The sequence below is a fragment of the Theropithecus gelada genome, chromosome 9 (genome assembly GCF_003255815.1).
Source record: "Theropithecus gelada isolate Dixy chromosome 9, Tgel_1.0, whole genome shotgun sequence".
In the NCBI taxonomy this organism is placed as follows: Eukaryota; Metazoa; Chordata; class Mammalia; order Primates; family Cercopithecidae; genus Theropithecus; species Theropithecus gelada.
The window spans coordinates 116429180-116442994 of record NC_037677.1 but is presented as its reverse complement, the minus strand read 5'-3'; the positions used below and the strand labels follow the sequence as shown (position 1 = coordinate 116442994).

Genomic DNA, 13815 nt, shown 5'->3' with positions numbered 1-13815 from the left:
CCGTTTAACGCCTATGTTAATGCAAACCAAGCTCGAGTCAGTCCCTCAACGTCCTACACTCCCAGTCGCCACAAGAGGAGTTATGAAGATGATGACGATATGGACCTACAGCCCAATAAACAGAAAGACCAACATGCAGGTGCCAGACAAGCAGGTAGTGTGTGCCAACAGGTTTTCTCTAGACTTTGCTCTCTTAAGTGGATTGGTTTTCAGAGTGAATTGTTACATAATATGGCTCTATATTTAGGAGCTGGCAATTTGTCAGAGTTACGGACAGTGTTGAGAGTTTTTACAGTACCATTTGATCAGACTGTGCTTCGCAAATGAGCAATTAGGCGTCACTTTGTGACAAGTGGCTGCTCTAATGTATGTTTTTGGAGTCACAAGTGCCTATCTGGAAAGGTCTTTTCTATCTTCATATTTATTTTTTTCCTAATTCTTAAATAATACAGAAGCCTGGTACTTTACCCTAAAAATGAGTTATTTTTATCTGAAAACATGCTTTCTCATTTTCTTTTTGTTTGTTTGTGTTTTGAGACAGGATTTCACTCCCATCACCCAGGCTGGAGTGCAGTGGCATAATCGTGGCTTACTTGCAGCCTTGACCTCCTGGGCTCAAGTGATCCCCTGTCACTTCAACCTGCCTAGTAGCTAGGGCTGTAGGCACATGCCACCACACGCAGCTAACTTTTTAAATTTTGTAGAGATGTAGAGGTGGGATCTCACTGTGTTACCCAGGCTGGTCTCAAACTCCTGGGCTCAAGTGATCCCTCTGTATCAGCCTCCCAAAGCCACTGGCATGACAGGCGTAAGCTACCGCTCCCAACCAGTCTTAACTTTTATAAGCAGTGGATTTCTTTTTATGGCGGGTATATTAAATTTGTCTTTATTTTTCCTTTTATGTGCTATTCACTTCCCTTCGGCACCTTTAATCGGAAGGAAGATTAAAGGACAAGGAGGCAAAACAAATCAGTCTGGTCATTTACTATCTGCAAGATTGTGTAGAGAAGGCAAATTGTTTTTTTTTTTTTTTTCTGGAGACGGAGTTTCACTCTAGTTGCCCCAGCTGGATTGCAATGGCACAATCTCGGCTCACTGCAAGCTCCGCCTCCTGGGTTCAAGCGATTCTCCTGCCTCAGCCTCCTGAGTAGCTGGAATTACAGGCATGCGCCACCACGCCCAGCTAATTTTGTATTTTTAGTAGAGAAGGGGTTTCTCCATGTTGGTCAGGCTGGTGTCGAACTCCTGATGTCAGATGATCAGCCCGCCTCGGCCTCCCAAAGTGCTGGGATTACAGGTGGGAGCCACCATGCCCGGCCAAGGCAAATTTAACAACTAGTGGTAAACAAGGATTTACTAATGCATTTTATTTACCCATATATCACTCTACTTTATAAATTGATATTTCCAAATTTTCTTAATGCTGAGATCTATTTTAATGTGTTTAAAATTAGAATGTTTTACTGTAAATACATATAAATGTCATAGTATTCTTTTTCTGCACCGATCCCCAGAATATATTAAAATTAATGGTCTATCATCTAGCCTGGATAACATGGCAAAACCCCATCTCTATTAAAAATACAAAAATTAACCAGGCATGGTGGCGGGTGCCTGTAATCCCAGCTATTCGGGAGGCTAAGACAGTAGAATCACTTGAACCCAGAGGGGCGGAGATTTCAGTGAGCTGAGATCATGCACTCCAGCCTGAGTGACAGAGACTCCATCTCAAATAAATATCATAGTAACTTATATATTGTAATATATTCGAGTATGTATTCCAGTCCAGGAAATACGTTAATTCTCTTATTTAAGCAGTTGATGCTACTTTTTATTTCTTACCATACTTGTTCGAATGTCTTAATGCAGGCTTTTTATGCGTTTGAGTTCTTTGTTTATATAAAGTAAAATTTGTTGGTGTTTAGTCAATCTTTTAGACTATACATATTTTTAAACTTTTTATTTTGACACAGTATTGATTTACATGCAGTTGTAAGAAATAATACAGAGAGGCTGGTCACGGTGGCTCACACCCATAATCCCAGCCCTTCGGGAGGCCAAGGCAGACACATCACTTGAGGTCAGGATTTCCAGTCTGGCTAGCATGGTGAAACCCCATCTGTACTAAAAATACAGAAATTAGCTGGGTATGGTTGTGCATGCCTGTAATCCCAGCTACTTAGGAGGCTGAGGCAGGAGAATTGCTTGAACCTGGGAGGCGAAGGTTGCAGTGAGCCATGATCATGCCACCATGCTCCAGCCTGGGTGACAGGGCGAGACTCTGTCTGGAAAAAAAAAGAAAAAAGAAAGAATACAGAAAGATCTTGTATACCTTTTAGCCTCTACTTCCCCCAATGGTAACACCTTACATAATTATAGTAGAATATCATAACCAGGAAATGGACATTGATACAATCATTTTTTTCTTTTCTTTCTTTCTTTTTTTTTTTTTTTTTTGAGACGGAGTTTTGCTCTGTCGTCGCCCAGGCTGGAGTGCAGCGGCATAATCTCGGCTCACTGCAACCTCCGCCTCCCAGGTTCAAGTGATTCTCCTGCCTCAGCCTCCAGCCACCACGCCTGGCTAATGTTTGTATTTTTAGTAGACATGGGGTTTCACCATGTTGGCCAAGATGTTCTTGATCTCTTGACCTTGTGATCTTCTTGCCTTGGCCTCCCGAAGTGCTGGGATTACAGGCGTGAGCCACCACGCCCAGGCGATACAATCACATTTTTACATGTACTTACTTGTGAAGATTTAGTTCTTTGCAGTTTTGTGGGGTTTTTTTGTTTTTGTTTTTGAGATGGAGTCTCGCTCTGTCACCCAGGCTGGAGTGCAGTGCCGCGATCTCGGCTCGCTGCAAGCTCCGCCTCCTGGGTTCACGCCATTCTCCTGCCTCAGCCTCCTGAGTAGCTGGGACTTCAGGCGCCCACCACCACACCCAGCTAATTTTTTGTATTTTTAGTAGAGATGGGGTTTCACTGTGTTAGCCAGGATGGTCTCGATCTCCTGACCTCATGATCCACCCACCTCGGCCTCCCAAAGTGCTGGGATTAGAGGTGTGAGCCACCGCGCCCGGCCTGTTCTTTGTAGTTTTATCACATAGGTAGATTCATGTGGCCACCACCACAGTTAGGATCGGGAATATTTCAGTAGTTTGTCCCTTTTATTGCTGAGCGGTATTCCATGGTATGGCAGGCTATCATTTGATTCTCATGTTATCAGCCCTAAGGTGTAACTACTTCAGGAGTTGGGGTTATTCTTTTAATGACCTGTATGTCCCCAACAACTGGTTTGATTCTTGATACATACTGGATATTAGTATTTGGTAAATTAATTTATTGCTGTATGGTTTTATTCTGCTTAATTAATAGAAAAAGTATGTTCTACCAAGGAGTTTTGCTGTCAGTAGACCATGTATTCCTTAAATCAAAGATGTCAAAGTAACCATATGGCAAATCAGCTTTTGAAACTGGTTATACATGAGATTTGATGGGAGGATTTTTTTTTTTTTCTTTTTGAGACGGAGTCTTGCTCTGTCCCCCAGGCTGGAGTGCAGTGGCGCGATCTCAGCTCACTGCAAGCTCCGCCTCCTGGGTTTACGCCATTCTCCTGCCTCAGCCTCCCGAGTAGCTGGGACTACAGGTGCCCGCCACCTCGCCCGGCTACTTTTTTGTGTTTTTAGTAGAGACGGGGTTTCACCGTGTTAGCCAGGATGGTCTCGATCTCCTGACCTTGTGATCCGCCCGCCTCGGCCTCCCAAAGTGCTGGGATTACAGGCTTGAGCCACCGTGCCCGGCCATGGGAAGAATTTTTTGATACCTTTATAGTAAGGGAAAAAAATAAATTTTTAGATCTTCATATTTATCTTTGTTCTCTTACAGATCAAACAAAAGACTTTGTTAGTATGTGCTGTTTCCTTAAAAACTGTAACAACTTGAACTTTGCAAGCTCAGAAGCACCACATATGTCAAACTTGAAAGGCACTTATGGAACATTCTTTTTCTCCAGGAGGGCTTAGAAATTACTAAGTGCAATGCTATCCTTTGAATTTAGGGAGTGTTGGTGGTCTTCAATGGTGTGGAGAGCCAAAACGTTTGGAAACTGAAGCTTCTACTGGGCAACAGCTGAACTCTCTGAACTTCTCTTCTCCTTTTGATTTGAATTTTCCATTGCCAGGAGAGAAGGGCCCTGCGTGCCTTGTGAAGGTAATAAAACCTTTCTTAGGTCTGACATTGACATGTTATGTGTCTCAGAAAGTAGCTTAGTGTCTGAGCATTTGCATTCGTTTTCTTATGCTGGACTAGCTATAGCAAATCACTGCAAATATAATAGCCTAAAGCAGCAAAAGTTTATCATCTTACAGGCTTTAGGTTAGAAATCCAACATGGTCTCACCGAGGTAAACTCCTTTGTATGTAGGAGTTGGACTACATTCCTTTCTTGGAGCCCCTAAGGGAGAATTTCCTTGGCTTGTGGCTCCTTCTTCCATATTCATAGCCAGCAACATTGCATTTGACCATTTTTTTCATGGTGACATCTCACCTGACCACAACCAGGAAAGGTTCCCCGGTTTTAAGAATCTGTGGATTACATGGGGCCCACCCAGTTAATCGAGGATAATCCCCCCCATTTCAAAGTTATTAATCACACCTCTGCACGTTCCTTTTGCATATAAGCTAACATATTCACAAGTTAAAAGAATCAAAGAACATCTCAAACGCGGAAGCAGAACAACTTTTAAATTATGTCTGTTCCCTTCCTGTATCATTTCTAACATATAATCTTCATTTTTGTCTTCTTCCTTCTCTCAGCAAAACCTATTTCTCACTTGTATTTAAAATAAAACAGAAGGAAGAAAACTTTTAATAGTTTGTTCTTCCATCTTACTTATTCTAGTGTTTTGATGCTGATAAATGAGCAAGTGACAGAAGGTTTTAAAATGATTGTTAAGGATTTCCATCCTTTGTGCATTTTGGGTTTTCTTGTTTTGGGGGCAGGGGGGTTTGTTTTGTTTTATTGAGGCAGTCTTACTCTGTTGTCCAGGCTGGTGTGCAGTGGCATGATCTCGGCTCACTGCAATCTACCTCTTGGGTTCTGGCGATTCTCGTGCCTCAGCCTCCTGAGTAGCTGAGATTACAGGCATGTGCCACCACACCCAGCTAGTTTTTTGTATTTTTCCTAGAGATGGGGTTTCACTATGTTGGCTAGGCTGGTCTCGAATTCCTGACCTCAAGTGATCCACCCACCTCAGCCTTCCAAAGTACTGGGATTCCAGGGGTGACCACTGTACTCAGATTCTCAGTGGTTTTAATTGAAATGATACTTCAGTCATACGGCACAGGGACCAAAATTACCACTTTTTTCCCTGCCATGCTTCTACCGGGTCTGTTCAGTAAATAAATGGCCTTGACGATTACTAAAGTCCATCATGACAATTTTGAACATTTTTTTTTTTTTAATTGTGAAAAATCCATTCCAAGTTTTGTGTTAATCCAGTGTTGCAGTTTATGAATAAATGCAAAGTTAATCATCTTGTTTTTGTTTTTTCCTTTTCTTGATGTGGTTAATAGATTTTGAGATAGTGCACGTTTCTAGTTTTAACTGTCAGCCTTTGGGAAAAGCCCTTTTTTAATTTTAGAAAAAGACTTTTTTTTTTTGTAGTACTGTAGTATATTGAAAAGAGATATTAGTCTGGAAGTTAGGCATCCTGTGTTTTGGTTTTTCACTTACTTGCTAACTAGCAGAGTGACTCTTGGTCTCAATTTATAAAAATTTATAAAATAAAGGACTTGCTTTAAGGTCCATTTCCTGATCTAAAATTCTAAGATGTTAGTACTCCAAGACTAGTATCTTAAGCTTTGTGTCTGTTCTAACAGTATGATTTCATGTGGTCTCCTGTTAGGTTTATGAAGATTGGGATTGTTTCAAAGTAAATGACATTCTTGAGCTGTATGGCATACTGTCTGTGGATCCTGTGCTGAGTATACTGAATAACGATGAAAGGTGAGTCTGTGTGCTCTTTTTCTGGTCTCCTTTATTTTTATGTAATTTCAAGTTTTCAGGAAAGTTACAGGATGGTTTTGAAGAACTCCCTTCCCGGATGTACCAGTTGTAAACACATGCACCCCATGCGCTCTGTCATTCATTTGTGCTCTCTATGGATGCACACATTTTTCTGAAACACTTCAAAATATATTGCAGAAATCAAACCCTTTTACCCCAACTGCTTGTCAGCATTTCCTAAGAGCACTGACTTTCTCATATGTAATCAGAGTACAGGTATCAAAACTAGGAAATTTGCCACAAATACACAATACACTAATCCACAATCTATACTTAATTTTACTAATTGTCTTAATCATGTTCTTTCTTACACTTCTCCCTTCCACATCCCCCAGTCCAGGGTTCGGAAGCTCGCTTATTCTCTATTTCTACTGAGTTCATACTGTATTTCTGATTCCAGTTCAGCACCACAGGTGTTGTTCTACTTGTTCTCCTTTCTGTGTTAGTGTAACTCTTAAACTTGATTCCCATTTTTCACAATCTGTCATTTGCACATTTGTACAACATAGAGAAGGGAATTTCAGAATTGTTAACTCATACCTCTATAAAACATAAACCTAAATAACTAGAGTTCAATCTGAAATAGTCCTCAGCCTTTGTCTTTCATGGTCTTGCCACTTTTTTTTCCCCCTTAAGCAACAGAAATATATGTCTTCCAGTAGTTCTGGAGACTGGGAAGTCCAAAATCAAGTTCCCAGCAGATGTGGTTTCTAGTGGGGGCCCACTTCTGGTTTGCAGATGGCTGTCTTCTCACGTGGTAGAGAGCAGAAAGCCTTGACGTTTTTGAAGAGTGTAAGCCAGTTACCAGTTACTTGTTTCCTCATGGTTAGACTCAATGTTGTGCATTTTTGGCAGGAATATTACAGAAGTGATGTATCCTCAGTATGTTAAAGCAGGAGGCATGCGATGTCAGTCTGTCCCGTTACTGGTGAGGTTAATTTTCATCAGTTGGTTAAGGTGTGTCTTCCAGATGTCTCTTCTCTAAAGTTACATTTCTCACTTTGTAATTGACAAGTAACTTGGAGGAAGATACTTTGGGACGTAAATATCCAGTTTCTCATTAAACTTTCACCAATTTATTTTAGCATTAATTGATGATTCTTGCTTGAATCAGTTATTACAACATTGGCAATTCTCTAACTCAGTACATTTATTTATTGGCATTCTACTATAAAAGATATCTCTTCCATTTGTTTATTCAAGTAATTTATTTACTTATATTTAGTATGGACTAATAGATTCTGATTTTATTCAATGTTAATATCATTATATTATTTTGAGACCCAAGTTTTCCCAGATGTGGCTAGTGGGAGCCACTTTAAGCAGGTGCTGGGTCCTTTTTTTGAGATGATCTTATTATTTTTTAACATTTATTTTCTGGCATATTAAGCTGTTGCAGCTTCATCATATACTTTGAAGATCTGAGTCCTAGATGTGCTCATTGGTACTGGGTTAGCTTTGCATCTAGGCCCTTAAAGCAGACAGAGCTAGGATATATGCAACATATGTATACATATATATGCATACACATTTAAATGCACACATATATACTCACACATGCATGTTTTGTGTATTTCTAACATCTATGAGAAACCATGGGTTCATATTTCTGATTCCAGTTCAGCAACGCAGGAGTCACATGTTCTAGTTGGTCTCCTTTCTATGTTTATGATTTCCTTTTCTAACAAATTTGATTCCCATTATTCACAATCTGTCATTTCTCCATTTCTGCCATATACAGAAGGGAATTTCAGAATTGGTAAACCATACCACTACAAAACAAACTAGTAATTAGTGTTCAGTACATTTCCAGTTCATTTTTATTTTAGAATGCAGCTGTGTAGTCAGAGCTGTGTTCCAGTTACTCAGGTAACTTTTCTTCCCCTTCAGTGTGATTTCATTATTTATTCTACTTAGATTCATTTATGTCTGATTATGTTTCACTTCAGTTTTTCCTCCATCCTTATTTTTTTCTTTTTAATATAGGAAACATTAACATCGTTGCCAAATTCAAACTACACAAAAAGATTCTCAGAGGTGTGGTTCTGAGCTATCCCCATTCCTGCTGTCTGTTTCCACCCAGCCTCCTTAGGGAACCATAGTTTCTGGTTTATCCTTCCTGTATTTTTTTTTACACAAAAATAAGTAGATAAGTATACATTTTATTTCTACTTTTTTCTTCTATAAAAGGTAGCATAGTATATGTACTCTTTTACACTTTTTAATTTTTTTTATTAACAACATATCTTGGAAATCTAGATCTTCCTCATTCTTTTTTGGTTTGCTTTGAGAGTGCCAAAAGCAAGGGCTAATGTCCCGCATCTACACCAGAGTCCTCTTGTTGAATAGTGGACATTCATCATCTTACATCTTAGTTTCTGTGTAAGATGAACTTAACATTTTTCACAGTTAAAAAAAAAAAGGTACAAAACAAAAATTTTAAACAACTTTAAGCTTAACCATCCCTTAATAATAGTGTATGAGATTGTTCATCTTGGCAATTTCTGATTATGATGACTTTCCTGCTTTAGTTACTTCACTATTGTTGCAGTTTAGTTTAGAGGTTGTATTAGTCAGGGTTCTCTAAAGGGTCAGAACTGATAGGATAGATGAATATATGAAGGGGAGTTTATTAGGAGAATTGACTCACACGATCACAAAGTAAAGTCCCACAATAGGCCGTCTGCAAGCTGAGGAGCAAGGAAGCCAGTCTGAGTCCCAAAACCTCAAAAGTAGGGAAGCCGATAGTGCAGGCTTCAGTCCATGGCTGAAGGCCTAAGAGGCCCTGGCGAACCACTGGTGTAGGTCCAAGAGTCCAAAAGCTTGCAAGTCTGATGTTTGAGGGCAGGAAGCATCCAGCATGAGAGAAAGATGGAGGCCAGAAGACTCAACCAGTCTGCTCTTTCCATGCCTGCTTTTATGCTGGCAGTTGATTAGATGCTGCCCACCCAGACTGAGGGTGGGTCTGCCTCTCCCAGCCCACTGACTCAAATGTTAATCTCCTTTGGCAACACCCTCACAGACACACCCAGGAATAATACTTTGCATCCTTCAATCCAGTCAGATTGACACTCAGTATTAACCATCACAGAGGTTAAGAGCACAGACAGGCAGACAGCCTGGGTTGGAGTCCTGACTTGGCCACTTACTAGCTGTGTGACCTTGGGCTTGGTTTGCTCGTTGTAAATCAGGGTAGATGGGAGGTTTTGGTGAATTTGTACGTGTAAAGCATTGAACATTATCTGTCACATGGTACATACTATGGAAAAGGTATGCTTGTATTAAAATATACAGGAGTATGAATTTATTACTTCAGTGTCTATAGAATCTATAAAGTCAAGATCTAAAAGCATTTTAGCCATTTGTTTCAGTCGTCTCACAAATCTATCTGCAAATTTATTTAGCAAATCTGAAAAATTCGTAACTTTCAATTGCTTGTCTACTCAGTATTCGAGGGATCATGTAAGAATAAAATTTAGGAAATACAATTAGCAAGATAGGAGATGAATGGATTCTCCACACACTAATAGATACCGGATGGCTTTTGAGAAAAAGACCCCAGTTTTTGAGATCTGCTGTCAAGTATTCGATGTCTCAGCCAATAGTTCAAGGAGTACTTGTGTTTTGAAATAGCCTTATGAGTGACATCCTACATTCCATTTATTGAAGTGCTGAATAAAAAATATTATTGTTCCTGGCCAGGCATGGTGACTCACGCCTGTAATCCCAGCACTTTGGGAGGCCAAGGCAGGCAGATCACTTGAGGTCAGGAGTTCAAGACCAGCCTGGCCAACATAGCGAAACCCTGTCTCTACTAAAAATACAAAAATTAGCCAGGCTTGGTGGCACGCACCTGTAATCTCAGCTACTCAGGAGGCTGAGGCACGAGAGTTGCTTGAACCCAGGAGGCAGAGGTTGCAATGAGCTGAGATCGCACCGCTGTGCTCCAGCCTGGGCAACACAGTGAGACTCCATCAAAAAAAAAAAAAAAATACCATTCTTGAAAAATGGAATAAATGCATTATTTCATGATATGTCTTAACAAGCCTGAAGTCTGTGTGATGTTAACACTTTAGAATGAGAGGCCACTTTCTGTTCTTTAAGGAGATGTACAGGTGGAAATATTCTTGGCTTGGACTGTAATTTTGTTTTCTAAGGTGCGTATCATTTTTGCATCTGTGCAATTGATGTCTCTCTAAATTGAAACTTTATTGTCTCTCCACAGGGATGCCTCTGCACTGCTGGATCCGATGGAGTGCACAGACACAGCAGAGGAGCAGAGAGTACACAGTCCTCCTGCTTCATTAGTGCCGAGAATTCATGTGATCTTAGCCCAGAAGTTGCAACACATCAACCCGTTATTGCCTGCCTGCCTTAACAAAGAGGAGAGCAAAACCTGTAAGTGTAAGTGTTACAGCCTAGTGAACTATCGACTGTTAGCCTCAGTGTGTGTCCAGAGCTGCCTGTAACATGCTCATAGTGGAATTGAGAGTCAGGTCTTCATTCCTCACAATAAGTGTTTTCAGTAATCTCTCTCTCATTGCCCCATTTTTCTCTTACATTAATTCTCTTCATTGAAATGAGGACAAAAAAGAAGTATACAAGGCTGGGTGCAGTGGCTCACGCCTGCAATCTCAGCACTTTGGGAGGCCGAGGTGTGTGGATCACCTGAGGTCAGGAGTTCGAGACCAGCCTGGCCAATATAGTGAAACCCCATCTCTACTAAAAATACAAAATTAGCCAGGTGTGGTGGCATGTGCCTGTAATCCCAGCTACTCAGAAGGCTGAGGCAGGAGAATCACTTGAACCAGAGGCAGTGGTTGCAGTCAGCAGAGATGGCGCCATTGCACTCCAGGCTGGGCAAAAAAGAACAAAACTCAGTCTCAAAAGAAAAAAAAAAAAAAGAGGATGCAAACTTTTATTTTTAAGATTAGCGTCACTTACTGATATGTTAAGCTTTACTTACTGTCTACTGAATTGTTGCGCTTTGCCCACAGTTATTTTTCACCTAAGGCACTTGAGAGGAATTGGTGTGTGTGTCCTGACTCAGGTCTCCTTTTCTCTTTCAGTTGTTTCAAGTTTCATGTCCGAATTGTCTCCAGTCAGAGCAGAACTTCTTGGGTTCCTCACTCATGCCCTTCTAGGGGATAGTTTGGCTGCTGAATACCTTATATTACATCTCATCTCCACAGTGTAAGTGCTGTATCCTGGTGGGAATTAGGGGAGTTTGGTGTGTGTAGAAGTGGAAGAGCGGGAATATTGCTGGTGTAATTTGTGTGTTTTCCTTATTGGGCTTCATCAGATGGTTTTTATCTGTTCAGTGTAACAACTGTTAAACCAAATCACAGACAAATTCCTTTTCTTACAGTTTCACATTTAACATTTTGATTATGTTCCCTTAAATTTTAGAGCCAAAATCAGATAAAGCAGTAGTCCCCAACCTTTTTGGCACCAAGGACCCGTTTCACGGAAGACCATTTTTCCATGGACCAGAGTGGGGATGGTTTCAGGATGAAACTGTTCCATCTCAGATCATCAGGCATTAGTTAGATTCTCATAAGGAACACACAAATGTGCAGTTCACAGTAGGGTTCGCACTCCTGTGAGAGTCTGATGCCACTGCTGATCTGACAGGAGACGGAACTTAGGCAGCAATGCCTGTTCGCCCACCCCTCACCTCCTGCGTTGTGGCGCGGTTCCTAACGGGTCCTGGTCCACGGCCTGGGCGTGGGGGAACCCTGAGATAAAGGAACTGGCTGATGAGTAAAATGAGCTGTTGTATCCTTTTTGCATTCTGAACACTCTGTTTATACATCCCAAGGCACGACGTCACGTGCACATTTAACGTGGACATTGACACTAGCACCGCATCCCTTGACTCCACTGTATTTGTTTTCTGATTTTAAAATTAGTGTAGACCTTTGACAGGTTACAAGAACATAAAAAGGAAAATGCACATCATTTGTAATTTCACCACTTAGAACCTCTGTTATCCTTTTGGTACACGTTCATTGGTTTTTGTTTACATACGTATACATCCCTGCATAGATCTTAGTTACACTCTAAGCACAGATCCGTGTCTTGTTTTCAGCAGTTGATATATATTAAACATTTTCCCATCATAATGCTTCATGAACTTTGTAGTGGCTGCAAAGTATTTCACTATGCAGTTGTAGCATACTGTAACCATTTCCCTAAATGTTAGGTTTTCCTAGCTTTTCTCTATTACAAAGTTGCAGGAAGGAAACATCTTTGTGCTGTAAATCTTATCTTTTCTCAGATCAGTCTCTGACAGTAGTACATAATGGTTGAGAGCACTGACTCTGTAACCAAACTATCCGGATTCATATCCCAGTTCCGGCAGCTTCCAGCTAGATGAGTATGTTGCTTATTATCATCTCTGTGCCTCAGATTTCTCATCTATAAAGCAAAGACAACAGTACCTACCTCTGAATGGTTAGGGGTTAAATGAGGAAGCATTTACGTACTCAGAACAGTCTTTGGCACATGACCAGCAGCACTTACATACAAATATTGGCTATTACTTTTATTGCTGTTATTCTGATAAAATAACTAGTCAGAATATTCTGGTTTATTTTTAATGACAATATTAAGCTAATTTTTCTACTCTTTGCTTTTCGATAGAAATCAGGAAATCACTTCAGCATCTTATTGATTGATTTCTTTCTTTTCTAGATATACAAGAAGAGATGTCCTTCCACTAGGAAAATTTACAGTTAATTTGAGTGGTTGCCCACGGAATAGTACCTTCACGGAACACTTGTATCGAATTATTCAACATCTTGTTCCAGCAGTAAGATGAATATAAATATGTATTATAAACCTAAGCACACTTAACAAATCCATCTAACTGTCTTTCATTCACCTCAAATATTTAACTTAGAGTATTTAATAGAGCTTATTTAAGGGGAAACAAAGCCTGCCAAGTTATGTAATTTAAAATGTACTTTCCCCTAAACGTTTCACTTTTTTTTTCTTTTTGCCTAAGCACAAATTTCTGTAAGTCTAACAATTAACACAATTGCAGTAACTCCCTTAAAATTATCCTCTGTTGATACCAATTTGTCCAATTTGGTATCCTTTTCGTACACTAAAGTCTTAAATCCAAATAAACTCTAAATTATAGGAGCATAATTCTTTTAGTTGAGGTAATAAAGTTCTTTATCTCCGTTGCCTCAATTTTAATTCCTGTTTGGAAAGTTGAGCTCACTTTATTTGCCAGGGTATTTGGAATGCAGTATTTGTGTGGTGGTAGGATCTTGGGAACGGGAATTGCTTCTGATCAGTTGTGTGACTGAAAATACTGATCACTTCTTTGGAAATTGAAGAGGGTGCACTAGATCCTTATTAAACCAAATGTATTGAGTGTCTCAGTGCTAGCACTTGTCCAGGCCCTCAAGAAGCAGAAGTGGACCAGAATACACCAGCAGTTCTCAGTCTCCTTAGACTCACTTTATACTCTGAAAAATGTATTAGTACTCAAAGAGCTGTTTTTCATGTTATGATTATATTTATCATTAATTTACCAAACTAGATGATGAAGCAAATACATCTATTAAAGATAAAAAATTACATATAAATATTTTTATAAAAACAACTTTTCCCAAGCCAAAAATGATTAGTGATGAAAGTGACATTGTTTTACATTCTTGCAAATCTGGATTAGTAGGATACAATGGATGCTTGTATCTGCTTCGGCCTTCAGTCTGTTGTAATCTCAGGTTTTGACTG

At 40.1% G+C, this 13815-nt stretch overlaps 1 protein-coding gene across 3 annotated transcripts in view; it reads left to right on the top strand.

Moving 5' to 3' along the window:
- Window positions 1-13815, top strand: part of MCMBP (minichromosome maintenance complex binding protein) — a 46790-nt gene that overhangs the window by 22199 nt on the left and 10776 nt on the right. Inside the window, exons 6-11 of one of the 3 annotated variants that reach the window (XM_025397090.1) lie at window positions 32-154; window positions 4055-4206; window positions 5903-6003; window positions 10289-10461; window positions 11133-11256; window positions 12760-12877. In XM_025397090.1, the coding sequence (XP_025252875.1) occupies window positions 100-154; window positions 4055-4206; window positions 5903-6003; window positions 10289-10461; window positions 11133-11256; window positions 12760-12877 (723 nt within the window). In that variant the 5' untranslated portion in view covers window positions 32-99. Of the gene's footprint in view, window positions 1-9; window positions 155-4054; window positions 4207-5902; window positions 6004-10288; window positions 10468-11132; window positions 11257-12759; window positions 12878-13815 lie in introns of all 3 variants that reach the window. The other 2 variants (XM_025397089.1, XM_025397088.1) reach the window with 2 other exon arrangements.